This window comes from Aptenodytes forsteri, unplaced genomic scaffold (genome assembly GCF_000699145.1).
Source record: "Aptenodytes forsteri isolate BGI_AS27 unplaced genomic scaffold, ASM69914v1 Scaffold53, whole genome shotgun sequence".
In the NCBI taxonomy this organism is placed as follows: domain Eukaryota; kingdom Metazoa; phylum Chordata; class Aves; order Sphenisciformes; family Spheniscidae; genus Aptenodytes; species Aptenodytes forsteri.
In genome coordinates, this window is record NW_008795909.1 from 3,355,619 (window position 1) to 3,380,669 (window position 25,051).

The 25,051-nt window shown below is 46.6% G+C and overlaps 2 protein-coding genes across 2 annotated transcripts in view; one reads left to right on the forward strand and one right to left on the reverse strand.

Annotated features, from left to right (window-relative positions):
• Positions 1 to 17,020, reverse strand: part of LOC103903316 — a 39,626-nt gene extending 22,606 nt beyond the window's left edge. Inside the window, exons 1-4 of the mRNA XM_009284506.1 lie at positions 17,008 to 17,020; positions 7,729 to 7,888; positions 5,961 to 6,094; positions 4,760 to 4,992 (exon numbers count right to left, since the gene is read on the reverse strand). Of these exons, the coding sequence (XP_009282781.1) occupies positions 4,760 to 4,992; positions 5,961 to 6,094; positions 7,729 to 7,888; positions 17,008 to 17,020 (540 nt within the window). The remainder of the gene's footprint in view (positions 1 to 4,759; positions 4,993 to 5,960; positions 6,095 to 7,728; positions 7,889 to 17,007) is intronic.
• LOC103903317 (2-epi-5-epi-valiolone synthase) lies at positions 17,019 to 23,566 on the forward strand. Its single transcript, XM_009284507.1, has 5 exons — positions 17,019 to 17,188; positions 19,459 to 20,092; positions 21,569 to 21,802; positions 22,502 to 22,754; positions 23,466 to 23,566. The coding sequence occupies exons 1-5, from the start codon at positions 17,019 to 17,021 to the stop codon at positions 23,564 to 23,566; spliced, it is 1,392 nt and encodes a 463-aa protein (XP_009282782.1).
• The last annotated feature ends 1,485 nt before the right edge of the window (positions 23,567 to 25,051 follow it).

Sequence of the window (25,051 nt, forward strand, 5' to 3'; positions counted from 1 at the left end):
CCCTTTGCCGTCAAGACAAAACCAAAAAAAAACCACCCCCAGCCACAGGAACGGGAAAGTGCTCCATTTCCCGGAGCTCCTTGGCTAGCAGAGCACGGGTCACCTGGACAGGCAGTCACCGTGGCCAGGGTACCACACTGGAGAGGATTTCCTCACTGCCAGCACCCACTGCTGAACCAAGAGAGCCAAAAAGAAAAAGCTGCCCTACTGGTAGCTCTGATTGCGGACCTAAGCACTGGAAATATCAGTGCAACGATGGAGACGAGAGGAGAGCTTACTGCTGTCTTGAAATGGATGAGGGGTTTAAGAGGAGGGATTGACTACCCTTCTCCTCCCAGAGCAGACTGGGCCAGGCCCTGCCTGGGACCTCACAGCACACTGGAGATGCCTTTGTCCTTTGCTAGGAGAAAGGCAGAGCCCAAACGTCTCCAACTGTGAGGAAAGCTGAGATCCAGAAGGAAATAATCTGCCTGCAAAATATCCTGCTGAAACTAATTTCCTGAATGTTTACAGTGCAATCTCTGCTCCTTGCTACAGAGGCATCATAGACGGTAACAGATGGCAACAAGAAGTGTCTTAATTCAGAGCAAACTTGGCTAAAATTAATGCTTTTGCTTACAGTGAGTCATTGACTTCCTTTGGGATTAAAAGAGAAAAAAAACTTGTAGCGCTGCATTGCACAGAGGAGATGCACCAAAAGCAAGCACGATGAAAGGGCACAGCAGCACTGTTGACGAATACAGCAAAAGATCAGGGAGAGGACAGCCCAAATAAAAACATGAATGAATCTTCTGCCAAAGCTGAGAGAAAACCTGATTGGAGTCCTGATCAGAGACAACACTCTTTCATAAGGCACATACAAACTCAATCAGAAAAAATGACTGTCCAGTTCCTTTGATATGGATCATACAGTCAGCACATTTGTAATAAAGATGTACTCAAAACTTATTACCTTCCCTATGCCTTGTTCTTGACCTAAATGTAATAGCAATCCATCCTTAGGGTACATAGAATACATGAAAAAGTACAGCTTCCTTTTAAAACACCATTAGAATATTTTACTGTATGTGGACATACACTCTTGTTACTCCTAAATGCTATTCTATTGAGTACAGTTTATATTCACCGGCAAAGCTAAATCTCTAGGGAAGCTAGAGAGGGAATGCAATTTCTAGTAATAACAGCTCACAACAGTGAATACTATCCACTTATCCCCACAATTTCCAGCTATTTTGGACTCCTTTCTGAATTAACCTTTCATATCAAAAGGAGCAATTCTGCACACTAGAGACTCCGACACAATTTCATGCATAATTTATTCACTCAGTTCAACATTAAACGCAGAGTCCTTGACTTTGTCAAGGTGGATTCTGTTGGCAGACTTCACAAGCAGCAAAACAGGAGAAATGAGATCTGCAGCTCAACCTCTTCACCTATTCTGTCTGATAAACGGAGGGAAAAAAGAAAAAAGAAAACCCCAACATGCTTATACAATGCCCTGCAATCAGCAGAATCTGCTGCAAACACGGTGTTATTTTTTGTGTTGCGTTTTCGATTTTAAAATGGAAGTATCAAAATCATGGATGGGAATAATTTCTTGGTAGTTTGCATTCCCTCCGGACTCAATCCTGCATCCATTGTTCAACCAAAAGTCCACTGGGAATTAAAGGAAGCTCTTTGTGCAGGATCAGGCCTCTTGTTCACAGCTGATGCATGGCAAAGCATGTTATTCAGGCACAGCATGACAGAGTTTAGGCTTAAAGAGCTTGTTGGGAAAGGTTTTTAAACGCTGGCCCAGCACACATTGAAAAGGTAGCTAATTCCCACTGGAAGTACCTGTATCAAAGACTGAACCCAAGGAAAGGCTTCCCCTCAGTCCACATTTCAAAATATTATGCAAAAATTACTGTGGTCACTGGGCACAGAGGCTTGTGCCATGGTGTATGTGAACTACGTGCTTTGGTGGGGACCTAACCTAGCTTGGCAGCCCGTCCCTCACGCGTGGGAAAGGTGGATTTTTTTTCCGTCATGCCCTCAGGTACCAAACGAACCCCACTGTGCACCTGAGCTCTGCAGCTCCTCTCTGGTATTTAGCATCCTTTGACAGCTCAAAATCCCAGATGTTTTGCAGCTGGCTCTGGTCTGGGACAAGAGACAGGGAACCTGGCCATCCCCACCAACGCTATGTGGTAATGCAAAGGAGCAGAAAGAGGCTTCAGAAACCCTGGTCAAGGTGCCGCTATGGACTGATGTGCTGCCTTTGCACTGCTCTCCGCTCGCTCACAGCCCTGATGAGCCGCGGTTGTAGGTGGAAGAGCCAGAGCCACGTGGGTCCCACAAAGGCCCCGCTGTCTGAGGTGCGCAGGCACAGATGTGTCACATCCTTGTGGCAACTGCTGCAACATCTGGCAGCTTTCCCTGTAAAGGGCATGGATGGATGCAGCACTGGACACATCCTGCAGCACTTGGATGGTACCCTCTACCCGAGGCTAGTATGTAACTCTTGGGTGGACTAGTGTTACACCAGAAGTGAGAGTACATTGTATACCTTCTGGCAGTTTGGACTTTCTGAATCATAGCTTCATGCAGCAGAAAAGGACTTCCCTGACAGGTAGTGTTATTTATAGCTCATATGACATTTTTGTGCTTTGAAAGAGCCAGTGCAGCGAGGCAAGTCTTCTGCTCCCAGGAGCTTGCACTGCTGCAAAAATCTGAGGAGCAGCAGACAAGCAGAAATCCTGCCCTATCGCACTCGGCTTGGAAGCAGAATTCAACCATAGTCACCACAGCAAGAAAGCTGCAGCAGGCACCTCCAACGAGCAAGTGGTGAGTGACCATCTCTGCCCTCTAATTTCTCTAGAGGGACAAGAATGAAACCGAGGGCTGCAGACACCATAGACAACGAAGACAATCCTTGCCAGAGCTTGCTCCAGCTCTCCTGAATCTCACCACGCTTTTCAACAACTGTTAGCAAGCTCTGCGCTAGACCAGCCTCCCTGCAGACAATGGCGGGCAGAAACACGGTTGCTCTCCACCTCTTCCATGAAGCTGAGCTGTGATAGCTTGGCTGTGCCATCCCCGGCCCATCTCCCACCTGTGACTGCCTCGTCTCCCTGCCTTTCAGGATGCCCACGTGGCAGCAGAGGAAGCCTGCTTGGTCTCCAACCTAAACTGGTCGTCTTTAGGAGGAAAAAGGCAGCATGCTGTTCACAGCCTGAGCCTCTTCCGTGCATCCAGGTGTGTTCCCACATGGCTGCCCCACTCCAGCCGGGCAAACCTCAATGATCCCAAAATGCAAAGGCACCAGAGAGACCACGAACTGCATTGCTTCATCATTTACAGCCATCGTGGATTAAGACCTGTAGGACAATCCTGATTGTCCTGACGCCAATGACAAAATATCTGTCAGGTTGAGCAACAAAAGTTCAGAGCCCAGTGCAGAAATCCTGCACAGAGAGGTTTCCCCAGCGCTGGGATCTCTCCTGCCAAACACGAGCATCTCTGCTCTCATCAGCTCCAAGAGCTATTTGAAGCTCTGAGTACCTGCAGAACTGGGGTCAGGATGTGCCTTCGCATTGCAGTCGGAGGATATAAAATCAATTGCAACATTCTGTTTTAAGGATTTAATTTTCATGTCTTTGCTCCCTTCTTTAATCTCTACACAGCATGTACTCTGCCTGCCTCTAGGTATTTTAATTCAGTCACAGTAAGTCAGTTGCACAGAATGGGCACTAGAGAGCAACAGCAATTCAATTAATTTCACACTCACTGTGGGGAGCTGGGATTTTAAATGCTGCACATTGCAGGTGATCTGTAACGTTTCGTTTGTTCATATACTTGGCAAAGCTCTTTGTTTCTTTCTTATCAAACTTGGAGGTCATGAAAGCCAGAGGTCAGAAAGCTCCTGGCCATTTCATTTTAGAAACAAATATGGTACCTGTTAATGCAAATAAATTTGCAATCAAGCTCACACTGATACATCCAGATTGAAAATGGAATCAGATCAAATTGGTTTGCATTAATAATAGAAAGGCTGTATATTTAATGAACCTGGCATGGGCATCACCTGTTAGCGTGCTGGACCTGCAGCAACGTCCTGGAGATCCATAAACTGGAATTAGACGTGAGACTCCTCTAGATGCTGGCAATCATAAGCTTTTCTCTTTCCTGGGACAAAGTCACTAGTCAGAATGAAACAAATATAGCGAACGCATTTGCCTGTCGGAAGGTTATCACATTGCTCTGGAAGTGAGAAACTTGGGGGCTAATTGCCCGCAGTGTTTTCAGTGGGGGGAAAGAGTGAGAGGTTGTGGTTGAATTACAAACTTCTTCAGGACTTTCCCAATTCTTGTGAATACCGGGAGCAAGCTGTCCTTCTCGAGAGCTGGCTCAGCAGGGCACAGATACACTCTTCCAGCTTGTTATATTTGGAATTAGAGACCCTGAAACAAAGCCCACCCACATCAAGTAAAACTCTGCCATTGAAGCCTACCGAGCTACATTTCGAGCTTGTGATTCTTCTGATCAAAGAGCTGCAGTATTTTAGTTAAAAAGGAAAAAAAACTATCTTGTATGACAGAGCTGTCCCATATACATTGTAATGAATAAGAAATAACTCCAGTGCAAGAGTGTGTTCACATATTTGCAAGCAAACTAGGGTCACCACCCAGCATTTTGCGGGCAGGTAATAGGACCTGCCCGAAACTCTTTAATCTGCTCTGCACAAGAGCTCCCAAACTCCCCTTCCAGTAGACTTTACCTCCAAAGTGTCTGCCGTTGGTCCCACTCGCATGCTTATCTTTTTACCATCTGAAGAATAATCAAATGCTTCTTGGCTGTTCACTCCAAGATACGGCGCTTCTGCACATGCAAGGATTTTGCCATCATCTGGCAATTCTTCTGCGATAGCAAGGATACTGTAACCTTTAAGCTTGCCAATTAATAAAATCTTCCTGGCTTTGATCATATGAACAAACATCCTAAAAATTTGGCCTGTTGAAAGACAAGAATGAAAAATTTAAAAATAAAACCATAGGAAAGACTGTACCCTGTTCACAATGAAAATTAAATGTACCTTTTAAGTGATCATTAAAAAAAAAAAATCTAATCTTAAAACACTTTCAAATAAGGGTTTAACAACAGAATCTGACAAAATTTCATCTAAAATGCAGCTAAAAGACAACAGAATAAAGGGACTGGTTTTAAATGTAGAACCTTTATCATCAATGCTGCTATTGTTCAAGTGCTTGTTAAATAGTGCTTGAAATATTGCATATTTTAACATTCCCCCCATATGAAAATGGCTTTAAGATGTCTCCATATTCTTTCTGGAACCCGGTTAAAAAAAAAATCACTACATTACCTTGCATTTGCTCTTAGAGTCATTATCCCTAGACAGCACCATCATTTAAGAAATTTATCATCAGTGGTGTCCTTCGAACAATGTATTAGTGTAATACATTATAAGAGTACTTCACTGTGATGATATATTACTCAAAAGATGGGAACATCTGGGAAGAATGAATCTGGGAATAGATTTAGTGTAATAGGCTTTATATGGGGATACAAGCCTGGGTATTGCTACTTGAAAAGGTACAGTGCTTGGCCACAGGCCACCTCCACGGCAAAAGCACGAAAACCCCTGTCAGATACCACTAAAGCCAAACCAGCATGATTTTTCCCTTCCTTCCCCTTCCAGTGAGGACGATGATCTCTTTGCTGCTCACCAAGGGATGGGGCTGGCACTGTGAATTAAAGCACTCACGACCGCGTGCACGGGCACAAGGGCACGGGAGGCAGGGGACAGGGAAAATTCATGCAAAAGGAAGATCGAAGCCTACAGAAAGTTCTTATCTTTCTTTTTAAGTAATTTTCCACATTTTCTGAGCATTTCCATGGCATTCATCCTTTCCCCACTCAAGACAGAGTAGAGGATGATGAACTTCAGTGATGACCTTTACACCAATCTGGTGCAATTTTTCCCTCTTGGTTGATCAACTTGCCGTTCAAAGAATCAGGGGCACGTTCTTCCTGCAGCCTAACTCTGGTTTCAGTTCCTCCAGCGTCCCCTGGGCCGTGGTCAGGTGAAGTTTTTCTGGAAAAAGAAAGAAATTTCAACATTATAGTAACAACCAAAATCTGAGTATCTTGCATAAAAAACAGCAACCAAGAGGCAACTCCTGGAAAAGGTCCATCTGTGCATGAGCATGAAAAATTAGCCCAGAAGCATTACAAATATCCCTAAATTACAGTCCTAAGAGGACCTAGCTTGGCAATAGGCCCGTCTCGGTGCTGGCAGCCACTCCAGCCACAGGGGCTTGGGAAGAAGGGGTTGTGGGACCGAAGGACAGCGTTCCCCACTGCTCAACCCCAAATCTTTCCCATTTCCAGTTGGTCCCAGACAGGTGTCTCTCTATCTGCTGGTTTGGAGTAAACGGCTCCAGCTACCCTGGCCAGGTTTTGTTCAGCTCCAGGGGATATTTTTTTCAGCCAAAGAAAGGTTTCATTGCAGAATAGGGAAAAAGACGTAAAATCTAAAATTTTTTGCAAGACAGGAAAAAAATGGCTTTCCTCACAAACTGCTGAGAAAAGCAGGGTATCTCCAGATGCTATTTCACAGAAGCCAGGCCTGTGACAACGTCTCTGGATGAAGTGAGATGCTACCTATTACAAAGAGAAGGGAATATACGACTGGAAGAAGTCCATAGCCTGCAGACAGGTTAGATTACCCTATCTGAAGAAAGTAACCACCAGAAATGGCTGGTGATACTTCTGCAAGTCAGAATGCAGAGCCATTTCAGCTTCCCCCCCCCCAGCATCCCCCACCACTCCTCAGTAAAATGAGAAAGAATTCATAACCCGTGTCAGCCACACTCAGATAATCCAAGACTTAAAGAGTAGAACATTTCCTATAACCTCTTTTCTGCCCCTCACAAATGCTTTAACAACTTTAATAAGATAATGTATAGCTATTATCGTACAGCAAGCGTAAGTCAAACAACTATCAGCTATTATTTCAGCAACAGAACGAACGCTCAGCGTTCCCGTAATCCACAGCCTGGAACAGTTTACACATTGTCAATTTTAGACAGAACTGGCTTTTTCCACATAGCAAAATGTACACTGATAAATGGGAATTGTTTAGCAGACCCCACACGGCTGGGTAATATACTGTAGCTCAAAAAAGAATAATGAGGGTATCAGTTGGACTTCTGAATTAATGATACCTTAAATTAGTTTAATTAATTAGCTTAGTTACTAGAGTAATTTAGTTAGCAGATTAATTAATGTTGAGCGCTTGGAGATAAAAGCTGCATATGAAGGCTGTTATTACAGGGTGGATCCAGAGGTGCAGGTTTTCTTCATACTTTATTTATCCCAGCACCAATTTGATCCAGGGGCTCGTTCTCTGAGCCTTTCAGCAGGCACTGCGTGGAGGCTGGCTTGCTGATTTTTCACAGGATATGGTCCAACACAGAGTCAATAGTCAACATCTTCCAAAACTTAGAGTTAGGACTTTTTGTCCTCACCTCCTCTCCTCGAGGCCAAAGGCACACACAGACACGCACAGGTCCACGCACACTTTGCTATATATTTGGGTGCAGTTAACTCTCATTCTTCTTCCTTCCACTGTCCCCCACGTTTATGGCATATTCTGAACAGAAAATCTGAGAACATATTCATACAATCACAGTCAAAAAGCACAAGGTTACAAAGGAGTATCCGTACCTCTTTGAAGTTGCCATTGCATCCAGGTAAGGGTCTAGTCCAAGAGCAACATCAAGAGCTTTTTCTAAGTAATTCTTGAGCTGTTCAGGAACACGAGAGTCATTGAGGGCTATTTCTTTGGCTTTGAGAAGGTTCTCAGCAATGAGTCCAGCTGGGGTTTCTGAAATGGAAAATAAAAGGAAGAACAATTTTGTAACTGCTCAAATCAGCAGAAGAAGAATTTAGCCTGAAAAAAACAAATGCTTTTTTTTCCATACAAAATACAGGTTTTTGAAGGAATATGAAAACAATCATGGAAATCTTTTCAAACTAAAAAAATATTATACTTCTAATTCATTTTTGTCTCCTGCATTCTCCCTTTTTCCCTCCCCACTGCTGATCCTTTTCTGAGAGGAAAAGAATAGGAATATTTCAGAAACATGAATTTTCACTTTTGAAGCTCTGAGATGAACATTAAACACTGAACAACTGCATACGAAACCTACTCCTCTAGGTAACTTTTTCCTTGGAGAAAACAGAGCGCTTCTCAAACAGCTCTTGCAAAACCAGGCAGATCCTCTCAGGCCAGGACACGCAGGCACCGGGTCTAGCTTTGTAAAAAGGAGGATCTCCACTACCTCCTTGCCAATGGGGTGCATGAGTCCCCCCCAACACGTGTCTGTGCCATGGAGGTTGCTGTGCATAGAGTCTGCAGAGCAACCCGCGATGCTCATGTCTGAAATACAATTACACCTGTCCTAATGCAGCCGAACTGACAAATACTCAAATAAAAAATTATTGTGCCAAATCCACGATGGCATAATATCAAAAATACTCTTCAACTCATGATTTTTAAGCAGGTGATGTAGCAATCAACCTGGCAGGAACACAACCTCCTAACCCTTCTTCTGCCTTCAACCTGCCACAACAGCTCATGGTGGTGACACACCATCCTGAACCCTCTGTTTCTCAGGTCACAAAAACTATCTGTGCTTGAACTTACCAGCACTACATGGTAAGTCTCCCAGCATCTTATCACAAGCCAGACCCTGCCAAAAGCTGATTATTCAGGTGGAGAGAGAAATAGTTATGCACAACACAACAACACGTCAGCATTTCAAAGGCTGCGAAAACATCTCTAGGATCAAGATAGCCTATCCTGGGGGCAAAAGCAGTGTTGCCCATGGCACCGTACTTGCCCTGAGACCCCGTATCACCACATGGCAGCAATGCAACGATGGGCCCTGGTGAGCTATGGCCCCACAGACTGAGATGTGGTTCAGAGAAACTCCCCCACTCCTCAAGTGTAAGAGCACATGCTGGGTTACGAAAGCACCGGCGAGACCAGATTTCGGAGACACAGGGCAAGCAGGCTGTGAGTGTAACTAGGGTGGAGCAGATTGCCCCTGGCAGGATTTTATTCCCTATGATAGAAAAGCTGCAGACAACCAAGTGAAGCGGGTGAAAAGAAGACATGTTTCCTCTGGAGGACTTGCCTGGACCAGCCCAGCAGCCATGGGGCAAAGCCCTGTCCATGTGGAACTGTTGTTGCTGCAGGCACCACGTACCCATCCCAGAATGGGTTTCTGGTGGGGTCCTGGACACCACAGAGGGCATCCAGCCACCCCACGGCCTGCCGGCAGAGCTTTGGTATGAAGCCACTGAGAACATCAGAGCATCACCTCATGTAGCCCACTGTGGAGAAAGACTGTACGAAGGCAAATGCAACAGCATATTTTAGGAATAGCTTTTTATCAGAAGATCATTAAAGGATCAGACTGCAACGTGGAGATACATGTGTGTCTCTGACTTCTCTGTTCTCCAGTTCTTTCCTATCTACTTAAAATACCACCTTGGATATATTCCCCAGGCACTGGGTCTTATGGGTGTCCTAACCCAGCTTTGGTGGTGGTCTGGTCTCAGCTTCTAGCCAAGTGGTAGCATGGGAGGAGGGTGTTTGTTTTTTTAATGTTTCCTCTGTCTGAGCATTTGAAGAGATACATCTGAGATGGGTACACTGAGCCACTACATATCCTCAACGCAGGATGTGAGAATAGTCAAGTCTCCTCATTATGGGTGTGACCACTTCGAGTGCCTCTTTCTACAACTCCCCCACACACCAAGCTGAAGGGAGATACAGCAGATGACCCCATCACCAACAGAGCACCAGGGCCTCCAGTTGCTGGGGACCGCTCCTGCCCCTGGTACCAAGGGGCACCATATGAATAAACTCATGTCTTTGGGAATGGGGAAAGGTCTAAACCTCCCCAAAGGTCTGCTTCTCAAAGCAGCATTTCTCAGCTTTCTGTAGCTACTAAGATGACAACTCTGTTGTTTTTTGAGACAACCTCACTGATTTTCATTATCCAAATTACAAAAAAAATACGAAAGCAGATGTGCTGGTTTTGGCTGGGGTAGAGGTAATTTTCTTCACAGTAGCTAGTATGGGGCGATGTTTTGGGTTTGTGACCAAAACAGTGTTGATAACACAGGGATGTTTTTGTTGTTGCTGAGCAGGGCTGACACAGAGTCAAGGCCTTTTCTGCTCCTCACCCCACCCCACCAGCGAGCAGGCTGGGGGGGCACAAGGAGTTGGGAGGGACACGGCCGGGACAGCTGACCCCAACTGACCCAAGGGATATTCCACACCATATGGCGTCATGCTCAGCATAGAAAGCTGGGGGAAGAAGAAGGAAGGGAGCGATGGCGTTTGTCTTCCCAAGTCACCGTTAGGCGTGATGGAGCCCTGCTTTCCTGGGGATGGCTGAACACCTGCCTGCTGATGGGAAACAGTGAATGAATTCTTTGTTTTGCTTTGCTTGCGTGCGTGGCTTTTGCTTTGCCTATTAAACTGGCTTTATCTCAACCCACGAGTTTTCTCACTTTTACCCTTCTGATTCTCTCCCCCGTCCCACCGGGGGGGAGTGAGCGAGTGGCTGTGTGGGGCTTAGTTGCCAGCTGGGGTTAAACCACGACAGCAGACAAAGAACATAAAATATATGTGCATTTTACATGGGAATTGCCAGCCTGGACCAGACTTAGAGGTCATCTAAAGAGCATCATGCTCGTAGCAGTAGCCCAACCTGATGTACAAGGAAGGCAGATTTAGGCTAGCTATAGCAGCCCCTGATTTACATCTCATGCCGATCTCTCGCCATCAGGGGCAGCTTATATCTCTTTCAGCAGTTTTATGATTAATTGCAAGTGCAGGAGTAACCACCCCCTTCCCAGACCATGTTAGTTTGTTGACCTCAGCCCAGCTACGCATTGTGTGAAGACACACTGTCTTTTCACAGCATTTTCACCACCACGTGAGCGAGCATCTCCGGGCTCCTGCCGTACGGCTGCAGGATGCTAGAGGTCGGAATCTGCTCGTCCTCCCTACCAAGCACTCTGAGGCTTTTTGTTAATTTAGGGGAAAAAAACATGTTTCTAATCCATGTCGGATTTTAGTAATCATTATGTTACATTTCTGGATGAGTAACAGACAAGGATCCCCTGTCACTCAAGGGGGAGGAAAACAAGATTTACCTCCAGCTGTTTTGTAACCTGTGTTATAACACCAACCTCAAGCGCCAAGAAGTGCTACCAGGGAGAGAGAGCATGCAGGGCATGCCAAGATCAACTCTATATCTAAGATTATACAATCTTTCCGGGAAGTGCTGCATTTTTTGCAGCCTGATGATGCTTTGGGCCAACAGCAGAGGTCAGAATTGCCTTCGGTTATGCAAGCACCCGACAAGTCAGAGCAGAGCTCAGGGCTGGCTGCCAGGCCCGGCCAGGCTGTGCTCAAGGCTCTGAGCACTAAGGTGAGTGAAAATTTATGTAACTTTTTTTTTTTTTTAATGTTACTCCAGGAAAAGTGCTTCATTTTTAGTGCGTAGTTTTGCACAACCCCAGCAAAGCTGCTGGACCGTATTAAGCACCAACCTAAATTGCCTGGTTGCCTCCCCATGGCTCTATCTGTGCACAGACACCGCTCTCCCTTTCCCATTTAATTGTGCATCATCTTCATGCATACAAGGAAAAAAAAGAAAAAAAGGGAGCTCACTCAGAGGAGGAAAATGCTGCCAGGTGCAAAGGAGGAGTTCAAGCCCTACCATGAAAGAGCAGGAAAGGGCTGCTTTAAGCCTCCAGCAGCTTCATAAAAAAAGATAAGGTGGCAGTTCTTAAAACGGACCACAGTTGCCAGCAGGATGGTTCCCAGCATCTTCCTCGGTAGACACTGAGAGCGCAGTCAGCCTGTTTTACAACGAAGCTGAATAATAGACTGCAGCTTCTACTTCTTCCAGAATCAGGCACTTTTGGTTCAAGTCAGGAAGAGTCAGGATTGCAGGAGGGGCTGTACGTGGGGGATATTAGCGTCCCCTGAGCAGGCAGGCAGTGCAGCGCCATGGAGGGACACGCTGCTCCAGAAGTGAAGTTAAACTCTGCAGCTTGGGCTTAGATGGCACTTTTTGGGTGGGGGAGCTCAGCCAGGAAAGGGGAGGATGCTGTACTGTTTTTGCAAAAAGCATGGAGACAAGCACACAAGGCAGTCTGGATTTGGCAAAAACAAAGCGAAGATGCCACATCTAAAGATGCAGGACCAGACCTTTGGTTCTCGTTTTTGGGCTATCCTCATTTCACCTTCCAGCCTCTAGATCAATTTTGCAGCCCCAGCAATGACTTCCAGAAGAGCTCTCCTTCCCAGCCAGGGCAAAGCACTGAACCTGATCCACACGAACACCGTGCTGCCAGACGGCTTAGTGCTCGGGTGCCAAGTGCTTCGGCAGGAGCTGCTCGGCACTAAACACTTGGAAATCCAGTCTAATAAAATCTTCCCAAACAGTTCCAGCCATCATATTCACCAAGGCACCTCGGGCACCGACAACAGCTTATCACAACACTCACCACTTCATCTTAGTGTGTAAATACACCTCAGCTGTTGCATTTTACCAGGCAACCCTGTTTATGGAAACGACAATGCAACGCTCAAGCTGTTTCCTTACCCCACCAGCACCCTGCATACAAAACTGCAGCCTCTTAGGAGACCCCTATGCTACTGCTTGACCCAAATACATTAAACCCAGCTGTGATGCATGCCCATCGTATGGACAGAGCTGTAGCAGAAGGAAGCAGGAGCGTGGTTGTGGGACACCTGGGGCTGCTCGGTGGCTCCAAACCCACCACCCATGAGCCCGAGCCGGGCCATGCACCGGGGCATAGGCATGCCGTAGCCCAGATGGGACTGAGAGAGGGCTGGCAGCATGGGCCAAACCCGCCTGCCTGGCCATGAAACATTTCAAGGGGTCCTGAGCAGAGCCAGGCGGGTTCAGCTTAATTTATCAGCTTGGCCTCAGCATCGGTAGTGCCAGAGCCTGCAGCGAAGTCAGCAGCGACAGCAAGGGGAGAGGTAGCAGCTTTGGGGTGGAGCGGGAGCACGAGGAGGAGGAGGAGGAGGGGGAGGAAGCAGCCAGGGTGAGGAAGCTGCTGCCCATGGCAGGAACCAGGGTGCTAAACTCTGCCTGAACTTCAGGGGAAGGTGAGGAAAACATCTGCCAGCTGACACATTTTCTACAGGCTGTACTGCTGGAAAAGAAGTAGAAAAGCTGGATGCTCCCCAGTGCTCCTCTGCTTACATTAGGGAAGCTCCGGAGTCACTGGCAGAGAGTAGGCAAAGCATACATTTATTTTCATACATAATAAAGGATGCTGTGTGTGGCAGGAATAAACGGTAACCACTGACAGTTGGATCCAAAGCCCAAGGCAGTTGAGGGGAGTCTTTCGATAGCTTCAATGGGCTTTAGATCAGGCTGTGAGAGAACAAAGTCTCTCCGTTCAGAGAAGCCTGGATTCCCACACACAGCTGTTGATTTTAAAAAAGGCAGCAAACATCTCGCTGTGTGCCACACCAGGCACACGTGGCTATCACAGAAAGCACCAAGGCAAGGTTAAAGCTGCAGAAAAAATATTTATAAAACAAGCATCCCAATCCATCAGAAACTAGTCACAGCCAAAGCTCTCTTGGCACTGTGACTGTCCACCTTCCCACCCACCCCTTTCTCCTGGGAGCATCCTCCTCCGTCCACTTCAGGTTCCTGCAGACGCACCTCCCCTGCTCAGCCTCGAACTCCTCTTCCCAGTAAACCCTTCCTCTGCTCCTTTCTGCCAAGCCACAGAGCCTGCAGATCACATCTCTGCGGGGCAGTGGGGGACCCAGAACTGGGATATCACACGGTGTCCCTTCTTGTCACACCATCTCTCCTGAAGCTCCCCACCCCACATAGGGAGTTTACCTGCAGGATTATGCATGTTGCTTCTTGTCCCCCAGCCTCAAAGGATGCTGCTGTGGGTTTGCTGCCTCCGCAGAGCAGCGCATCGGTGCTCAGGTGTCCGTCGAGGGGATGGGCTTCTCCGCCTGCGATCACCTGGGCAGAGCCCCAACCCCGGGGAGAGGCTGCACAGGGAGGATGGCCCCGGGCTGGGGCTGCACCCGCTGCACCTGCACTTGTGTGCCCCCACCCAGAGCACAGGCAGCGGGTGAGATCCAACAGCATCCGACATGAAAAAAGAAAAAAGCAAAAAAAAAAAAAGCTGACTTTCAATGCCTTCGCTTTACGTAAGAGTAATGTTCACATCCTGACCTCAGGAAGTTGCTGGCTCTCAAGGAGGTAATCGGCAGTTTCATAACCTTCTGGTTACATAGCACATACATGTGTCCCAGCTAAACCATCAGGTATGAGGCCGAAAAAGTCCCAGGACTTTGAACCCTAGATTATCTACAAGTGGTCCATAGCTATGAGGTCACCGCTGCCCCACACAGCCAAACATTGGAGCACCCCCTGCTCTGGGGTTCAGCTCGGAGGCCAGGTCTCTGCATGGGTTGGGGGAGGTTGTGTCACACGGGTACCAGTGGTCCTGCATCCCCACAAGGAGTCCCAGGAATGCACTAGCTGGAGGAGGCATCAGGAGGAACCAGTGGGAACATCCAAGGTATCCAAAAGCCTAAGCTGGCCTGCAGCAGAGTTGGAGCAGGAAAGGCTGGTGAGGAATTAAAGCAAAGTAATTAAAGAGCATGTGATGGAGCTGAGGTCGGCTGGCAGTCTCCTCTTGACGCAGATGAAACGCAAACTGAAGCTAATGAGGAAACGTGGACGACCCCATAACCAGAAAAGCATCGTTCACCTCTGGGATGTATCACCCTGGGCTTGTTCAGTCAAGAACCAACTCAACATACCTGCAAAGCATGCTGAGAGAGCCCGGGGCTGGGCAGAGGAGGTGAAGAGGCTGTGGGGAGCAGGTCTTCGCTGCAAGGCTCGTGGCAGCCCCTCTGCAGGACGGATGGTACAAGGACATGGCAGTCATTGGCTATGGCAAGCAGACAGACATTGGAAAGTCAATTTTTCAACTTCTAAAATGAAACAGAAGACGTTTCAATGCCCCCAGAATAGAACAGGGAAGTATAAATGGAAAATAAGTAAATGCACAAGACAAAAGAGTAAAAGAAAAGCAAATAAAATAAGTCCCAATGCTCAGTGGATTGCTATTAATCAAAACAAATAAACAAGATGAAGAGGACAGACCTCCTTGCATACCTAAGATTATACCATCTTATGATTTAATAAATAACAAACTGCATTAGACCTGCAGTTCCTGTGGAAAGCAATCCAAATTGTGTTTGGATTGGGAGTTAAAATTTCAGACGAGTATTTGGTAAACAGGCTAAGAGCTTTAGTATGCCATCTAATCCACCCTCCACTAGCTTTGGAGGTGACTTTGGGCAAGTTGCTTCTCTTCTGGTGACTCTATTTTCCTCTTCTGTAAAATGGGGATAACAGCCTGTCCTCTTTGCAAAGGGCTTTGCCATCCGGAGGTGAAGCCAGCAGTGAGAACTAGAAGTTAGGAGTTATTACCCTTCCTGGAGCAGGGCTACATGGCTTTAGAGTTTATTCTTGTAGCTTTTTCCCAAAATTGATTTTGAGATAAAAGTAGGTTCCTAAGTGAGTTTGGCTGCAATTAAGCCTTCAATGCAATGAAGTGGTCTTGTCCAATGGGATCTTGAGGAACCATTTTTTCCAGCCTCTGCTTTTATGCCTGTTTTCGGTTTTCTTGATCTTTGTTTCTGAACAAGGACAGCTTTCAGAAACATGGCCAAGAAGGCGGCAAAGATGGGTTTGTACCTTCAGGCACTGCTAGTGAAATCAAAGGAAGATCTTCCCCTGTGCTCAGCACACAGAGCTGTATGCCAAGGGAACGTTTGGTGTGGCAAGCTGAGCCCAGGGCCCTCCTAAAGCCCGAGCTGGAAGATCATATGGAAAGGTGAATTTTGCATCCCTCGGTCAGGTGGGGAGCAGGGTGCTGGCCGCCGCCGCCAGCACAGGCCCTCCGCTGGCCCCCACCACGCCATCGCTTCCGAGAGAAGGGGAATTCATCCCTCTGGTTGAGCCTACCCCACAGGATCAACGTGCCTTTGGGTCAGGCAGATGGGGTCTCCCCAGGTACGCAGGGGAGATCTGGCATAGTCTTAATAAGACAAATAGGTGACAATTGCAGGAAAGCGCGGACCCAAAAGGCAGGGTCATCAAGGCTCAGATACCATTGCCTGGACCACACTGTTGATCCTGAAATGACTCCACCGCAGGGAAACCTCAGCATCTCAGAGTCCCGCAGGCAGCTGGCAAATGAACCAAAACTCAGCTCATCCCCCAAACAGTCTTTCAGGAGATAAACTCTCTCTGATTTATATTATATCATATTATATGATATGATATTATATTATAATTATGTTTTTTTAAACCCACCATAAAAGCTAAAAACAACAAAAAAATCATTCTGTTCCTTAAGACAAGAGAATCCCAGGAATGTGAGCTCAAAAGAGGTTTAACCAGCTGGTATCAATCCCGTCCCCATGCTCCTGCTCCTGTCTCACCCCATAAGAGCGGGTTAGAGCCGCAGCCAGATCAGAGGCTCCGCACAGCAAAGGAGGTTCCTGAATGTCATGGATAATCACACAAATTGCCTTTCATAACTTTAAATTTGCTGTAGGGCATCATGTTGGAAGTTCATGTATGCATTCCTATTGTACTTCTTAAGCATTATAAAACTAGCTGATTATACAACCCCATCCTGGTACTTGCACGTGTCTTCAAATGCTCCTACCACCCCTAAAGTGCATCCCAGATTAGATAATCTTAGTTTTGTAATTGGTCTCCCCTGTGGAGACAAGACCTCCCCTTCCAACGGCTGGTCACCTGGAGCCTTTAAAAAGCACCTCAAAGGCAGCCAGTTACGGGAGATCTCTTAATAGGGAGATTTTACCTTCTGGAAGCATGCCGGTGTCAGAGGAGGCCTTTGCTCCAGCAGCCCTGGCCACCATGCCTCAGAAGGCCCAGCAGACAGACTTCCAGCTGGTGCGAGTCAAGAGCACGTGGTGCCGGATCAAGAAAGGAGAACCCCTTTCCAACTGCGAGGACAAGATAACTCTCTCTGAAGCAAAAATGTAAGTATAGGAGCCCACGTTGCTCATTGGCAACTGTGCTGGACAGCTCTGGCTAGCCAAACTGTGCGGTCTCCCTGGTGGGATGCATCTCAGATGGAAGAACCATCTCATGTGCCGCTGCGGCTTAAACCCATCATTACGTGTACAACCCTGTGAAAGTGGGCTTCAAAACACGCGCAATATGGCAGCACAGGTATTTGATGTTCTCCTTGGCATGAGTTGGCTAAGTTACAGAGGGAATTTTATCAACAGCCTCAATTTTTGTAGACGGGAAGCTTCTTTAAACTTCTGAAAAGCTTATGCAGGGACTTCTGAATGCTGCACTTGGGCTTTTTTTTCCTCTGTATGTACATGAAATCTTTGTGTGCAGAAGCTCATGCACAGGCGTGGGAGAAGGATGCATTTATAGAGATGGTTGCAGACAAATGAAATGCCTAGATGGGGAAAATAAACACAGTAGATCACTGACAGGAGCAAAACCCATAACACATCTCTCAAACTGTAGAAGTCACTTAATGCTGCTTCAGACAGAGGACAAATTTCCCCCAGGGATACATACAGCTCTTTGCTGATATTACATCTCTCCAGTTAATTATCCTTTAATTACAGGATATTCCTTTTCACGAGCACACGGAACCCCGTTTGTGATGCAGGTCTTCCTTAAAACAGCTATGTTTTGCATGTCAGAAGTTTTCTAGCATTTGTCGTACCCAGGTTTTAACGTCACAAGTCTAACCCTTTTCTCAGTCAGGTCAGAGGGACCTTCACCAGAGCTGGCAGCGGGCAGCGACTGCGTGCGAGCATTGCTCAGGCAGAGCTGCAGTAGATAGAACAGGACGTTAGCAGACCCAAAGGCAGTCTGCTGGACCTCAGTCTATAGCAGGATGAACCGAGGGCCCAGAGCACACCCAGAAAAATCCGCAGCTGACATATGCTTCAACAAGGGTATGTTCAGCCTCAAATTCACTACTATTTTCGTACAGCAGAAGGGTTGCAATGGGTGCTAGTTGTGCCATCCGGCACCCAAAGCTGATTCCACCAACTAACATTCAAAACCATCCTGTCTCTTAGAGGGGTCACATGCCAGAGACGGATGCACATGCAGTTAAAGTACAGCTATAAGGTATATATTTGGTGCATTAAAATGTACACGATGATGCTTTTTGTAATGCTGTATTTTAAAAGCCCAGAAGAAATTTTCTGGAAGGTATAAATCCTCACTGTTTTTCTTTAACACTTAAAAAGGTTAAGGATAGACTTAGAGGCAATTTGGTAAAGAAAGCAGAGAAGCACCTATTTAGACCTATGAGAGAAAGTTCAGGCACGTGGAAAGAAATCGGGCATGTAGGGAAATCTGATTATGCGATGAGTTATCTGCTCATTCAAAAAACAAAACAAAGGTTCGTGGAAACTTTCAATTTTTACCCAACTGCAGCTCAGGAAGAGGTCTTCTTATATAAAATACATTTTGCAGTTTCCTTCTGTCTTTTTTTTTTTTTTCTTCCCCTTTCTTGATTCCCAACAAACTAAAAAAGCCACTTGTTTTTCCCCTGTCTCCCCCTGCCCCACCAAAGTAATAACTGGGTTGCAGGGCTGTGTTCTTCACTGTTTTAGATAGATACTACATGCCTGCTTTGTAGGCTTTTATTTATCCTTTAGAACTCCAGTATGGAAATCTTTCCCAACTCTCAAACAATTTTCTTTGACTACCTGGGAGCAGTTCCTATTTCTATCATATGTATTTTGAGGTAAAGAGATCCGCTGGTTCAACTGGAGCATTGTAGAGACACCATTTTGTATGGAGGTGTGTGGTTGTGTGTAGATAAACAGGAATAAATCAACTCTTATCACCCAGACATAGCAGGCAGAGGATGTTTCCTCCATAAATACTTTGGGAAATTTTGGGAATCTCTTTCCCGCTCCCTTTTGGGAAGCTGAAATGATTGGTCTGGAGTTTTCTGCTGGGGTTTTCAACTTCCAGCATGAATAACATGCTCCAGCCCTTCTTGCTCTCTATCTTATCACTAGCGTGTAGAAGTTCAGCCATTTGGCTGTTCACTAAGACATGGGGGGGTTTCTCCAGTACTGAAGCAGCTGAGCCCTGACACCCAGGAGAGCCGTCCCACCCTCGCAGCCCCACACTTTTGCAGTGCGTGGGCAGGAGACTCCACATTCCCCACTCCCCGGCTACATCCTTAAACTAGTTCAGACATGCAAAGTACAAAAGAGGAATACAGTGATTTCAAACCATGTTTTCTGATCCTTGCCAGAGGTGAATGCATCTCCGAAGGTGGGATTTCCTGGACAATTGAAGCTCCCATCTATTTTTGCTACAAAGTGGTAGAAACATACAATGTTCTGGATCCCTCTAACACTACTCTGCTCTGGGGTCACATTACTGACCCCCTGCAACTAGAGCTAGCCACTAGCAGCAAAAGGAAGCTGAGGCGCTTTGTTGTCATAGATGAAGTCGTTGATGAACTTTATGGCTCCAAAGTCAGAGAATACTTTGAAGAGAATAACGTTCAGCACAAAATCCTCGCCCTGCCTACCACTGAAGAAACGAAATCCATGGACCTGGTCTTGAACATCTTGCAAGAAGTCCAGAACTTCAGCATTGACAGGCGAACTGAGCCCATCATCGCCATCGGAGGAGGCGTCTGCCTGGACATTGTAGGACTAGCCGCGTCGCTCTATCGAAGACGTACCCCTTACATTCGGGTCCCAACAACCCTCCTCTCTGTTGTTGATGCCAGCGTGGGGGCCAAGAATGGGGTGAATTTTCTACAGTGTAAGAACAAGCTTGGGGGCTACACCCCTCCGGTAGCTAGTTTCCTGGATAGATCCTTCATTCAGAGCATTCCTCGGCGACACATCTCCAATGGCCTTGGTGAAATTTTAAAGGTATGAACTTTTGCAACTGCAGTTTTCAAAACTGAGATCATAGAATCATAGAATCGTTTGGGTTGGAAGGGACCTCTAAAGGTCATCTAGTCCAACCCTCCTGCTGTGGGCAGGGACATCCTCAACTAGATCAGGTTGCTCAGAGCCCCGTCCAACCTGACCTTGAATATTCCAGGGATGGGGCATCTACCACCTCTCTGGGCAACCTGTTCCAGTGCTTTACCACCCTCAGCGTAAAAAATTTCTTCCTTATATCTCGTCTGAATCTACCCTCTTCTAGTTTAAACCATCACCCCTTGTCCCATCTCAACAGACCCTACTAAAAAGTCTGTCCTCATCTTTCTTATAAGCCCCCTTTAAGTATTGAAAGGCCGCAATGCTGGTAAAATGTCCATCAGCATCCATGGCGTTGTATAAACAGCCTTATAGAAACAAGGGTGGGCCATCAAGGCTGCATGGGGACTTTTAACTCTCATTGAGCCTATATATATTTTTACAGCTGCTAAACTTGTTAGAATACCCCTTACATGCAGTGCCTAGTGCTAACCCTGCGGAGTAAACTCCAAAACTCAAGGCCAGACATAGACACGGTAAAACCGGGGAAGAAAGCATCTTCCCATTGAGGCTGATCCATAGCACTCTAAAATGAACTGCTGGCAGAGAATTTGAAGCTCATTATACTGGGGATTAATAATCTGCAAGATCATTTGCACCTACCTCACGGGGTATGTTGAGTGTGGTCAATCCATCTCCTGCGAGACAATTTCTACTTCTAAAATTACCCGGGAAGTGCACAGTAAATGGTTTTATGTCTAAAGAGCTTTGAAAACTTTTGATAAATCACAGTTCAAGCTATTAAAGTTTATTAGAGATGAGTTCATCAGTAGCATTTCTCAGTGCTTGCACAGTGGGAACTCCCCAGGATATCTGGAGGTTTCTGGCAGGCACCGGGAAACGTGGAGGTCACCGTTCCCCGCTGCAGAAGTGGGCTAATGCCCCCATCAGAGGGTGAAAAAAAATGTACTTGTAACAATGAAACCGCTTCTGAACCCTCATATTCCCCATATTGCAGTGCTTTCCCACCTTTCCTTGCCCAAAGAGCAATCCTAAGGATTAGATGAGAGTTATCCTGGGTATGTCCACCATCCAGTCCCTGTCCTGGGGACGGTTACTATTCAGCTGAGACAGTCTTGGCTTTCCTGCCAGGCACACAAATAGCCAAAGCTCGTTACAAACTGTCTGCTAGGCTATTGGAGCATGTAGCAAACTCACAGCACGGTCAGAGCTGCCCAGTAGCAAGGAAACTTGCCCACCAGTGCTCCCGTCATCTCTGCCATTTTACCAAGCGTGCAGGTATTTCTTTGCTAGCGTATAACATGATATTATAGTCCGGTCTATTGAAACACTCAAGCTTTCAACAGCACATACAAGGATCACATAATTATCTTTAATTACCTCTTCTGTTCTTTGGCCTAGATGGCACTCATGAAACACAAAGGGCTGTTTGACCTGCTCAAGAGCCATGGGAAATACCTGCTGGACACCAAGTTCCAGTCCTACAGTGGCTCTACTGACCACGGGGATGCTGCACTGCAGACTACCAGGATTGCCATTGAAACCATGTTGGAAGAGCTGGCTCCCAACCTCTGGGAGGATGACCTGGATAGACTGGTTGATTTCGGTCACCTTATAAGCCCAGAGCTGGAAATGGTGAGTGACAGACTTTATATTGCAACATCCATTTAAAACGAAACAAAACAAAACAAAAAAAGAAAGAAGTTTTTAATCAGCAGCATGAAAACTTTGTGCAAAAGGAGCTGAGCTAAACTGCAGATTTGCACGTTACCTCAGATCACCCAACGCACCCAGCCTGGTCCTGTTGGATAAAGAGACCCCTTTCCCAGCCCCATTTCCCCCACACCTGCACCCGTGTTTCCTATTCAGACTGCAGGCCAGTTACTGCCAGGCGTTTACCAAAGCACAAAGATGACCAGATTTCAGTGAAGCCACTAGAAATCACCAACATGAGCTATAACAGTGCAAAGGCATGCAGAGCATAGCCTGTGTTACTGGGGAGAAATTGCCACTGAAGAATGAGGGGGGAGGACTAGACCTTACGCAAGATTCAGAGCTCTTCCCTCTGGCGCCCATGGTGCTCTTCATCAGTGATTTGAACGGGAGGAGAATTAGATCCTGGATCCCTATGGGAGATTTTACATGCAATTAATCACGTGTAAAACAGACCATCCTCTGCAACCCATAAATCAGAAGATGCTAACATCCAGCAAATCTGTATTTCTACTGCTGCGAGTCAAATGTCAATTTTCAGGAGTACTTTTAGAAAAAACCTACTTATTTACTATTTGTCAACCCAAACCTTTTCCCCCACCCGCCTTTGCTCCGTTTCAGAGGGTTTTGCCATCGCTGATGCATGGAGAAGCTGTGAACGTCGACATGGCATTCATGACGTACGTCGCCCACGTGCGGGGGCTCATCACCGCCGAAGAGAAGGAACAGATCATCCAGTGCATGAGGGGCCTGGAGCTGCCGGTCTGGCACGGCGGCTGCAGCTGGCCCCTCATCAAGAAAGCCCTGATGGAGCGCCTGAAACACAGCGGGGGACAGCCCCGGATGCCTCTCCCCACCGGCCTGGGTGTAGCAGGTACTGCGGCGAGGGACACCAGGGAGCCCCTGGGAGCGGGTGCTTGGCAGGCAGCAGGCATCCCGGCACACTGACATGCTGGAAATCGTGCCCTGCAGTTCTGCAGTTGTACGTTTCTGGTTTTACTTTCCTTTTCTTAACATCTGAATAAACCCATCAAAAAACAGGATCCCTCTCTTGTGTGTAACCACCAGAACTCAGTTAAGGACTGAGGTCTAATTAATTGCATTATGTTTGACCAATTCGCTTTGCAAACGTGATTGCAAACCGACAGTCTAAAAGCAGTGCTCTGGCAGACAAACCAACAATGTCATAAGGGAAAAACGATTCCTTTGTTATACTTGAAAATATTTGTTAAATAATCCTTAGGAAAAGGAATTTAATGTATTACTGTGCCTAGAACTAATACTTGAAAACTAAATAGTATCTGTTCAGTATCTGGGATGAAACTCTCTTACTTATAAGATTAAAAAAAAAAAAACCAAACAAAAAGCAACCCCTAACATAGAAGCAATGCATGGGACCAGGTTGTGATCTCTTGCATCAGTATCCATCCGGACTATTTCCATGAAGCTCAGTCTCTACACACTCACAAGAAAACAGACTCTCATAAACTGTTTGGAGGAGCGACTCTCCCCCCTAGTGAGATATTGTATGCAAGCAGGAAAAGCTTCTCTGGATGTCTAATTAACTACAAGTCTTATTTTACAGAGATATTCAATGATACTAGCGAAGAGACCCTGGAAAGAGCATACAAGCTGTGGGTCAGGGACTGCAAGACGGTGCTGGAAGAAGAGCCGGCTGCTCTCTGAGAGCTGCGAGCCCGGGCCGACGGTCCTGCCCCATGCGTGGAGCTGTTTGACATCGTAAGTTAGTGGGCAGGACTGAATTTTAAACAAGATGAATACAGCAGCACCTGTGAAACCACATACACCCAAGAGCTGCGTGGAACAAGAATAATATTGGCATCTGACCTGATTTACCTCTTTCAATTGCTCTGTTTGAAAGGGAATTCATTAGACCCGTATAGTGCTCGTGAAGAAGTGAAACCACCAAGTGCCCATAGCGTAGTTCATAGCGAGCTGCCTCCTTTGGGGGAAAGCGAGTGGCATTTACTCATTCATTTGGTTAATCCAACCTGGGTGCTGCCATGGCCTTGCACAGCACTGTCCCACCGTTGCTTGTTGCTGGACCCCTGAAGTCAGTAGGTGTATCTGGCTCATAGACCATGTAAAAGAAGCGGGGCATCTTGACGGCACCACGCAAACCCTCCATGCTATATAAAAACATTTGACATGGGTTATCTCCTTCACTGGTTTGGGCATTCTGAGTTGTTCTTGTTTTCTCAGCTCATTCAGACTAGCCAAAAAAGAAACTCAGCTGCCAGCCTTTGCTCCCAGTGTAAGGGAATGACACACTCTGATTACAGGCAGCGTCACGTAGCCACAGATCAGCAGATATCACTGCTGTGAAGCACGACGGGAGCTATGTCTTGACAGCATGGCAGTCCTATGTCTTGGGACTCTTAGATACTGAGGGCATGCTGGCAAGACTCATCTTGCTGCCAAAATGTGTAACAGTGGTTTTACCGTGTAACCCCTACAAGCCACCGGAGTGACAAATACAGCATGATTTGCACCAGTGTTGCCTATGAACAAAGTTGAGCTCCAGCCTATACTGTAGAACCCCCCGGGCGTCCCCACGGAACATCTGCCACAGGCCTCCTCGTACCTGACGGGCCGGGGCTCCTTTCCCATCACGGTGCTTTCCAGGTAGATAAGGTCAGCTGGGGAAAACCAAGAGAAATCGGGGGACACCACGTGAGTTCATCGTCTTCAAGCAGCCTCAGTGTCAGGTCTCAGGATCCTGGCAGGCACAGAGCAGGTTATATATCAGATGCTGACTGTGAAAAATGTAAAGGCAATGTATGTCATCCTTCTCCCTGGAGGTTGAATCAAAGGAATCACAATCAACAAACAGCCTTTGAATTATTTATGATTTTTTTTTTTCTTTTTCTTATGTCATACCAGTTTGTGCTGATGTGCTGGCTTCTGTTTTGCTGAAGTAATAAAAGCTATTAAAACTGGAAAACTTTTAAAATAAGGATTCTATTGCTGCACGCAGTGCATGCCTGTGTACATTTGCATGTGCTCGAAAGACAGAAAGACACTGGAGGAGTGAGGAATATAGCTGACATCATAAATCTCTTTTCCTCTTGAACCTGGAGAAGATGTACCTAAAAGTACACAGAAAGGCTTCCCCGGCCCTTCTCCAGAGCCATGCATTTCTCTAGCTTC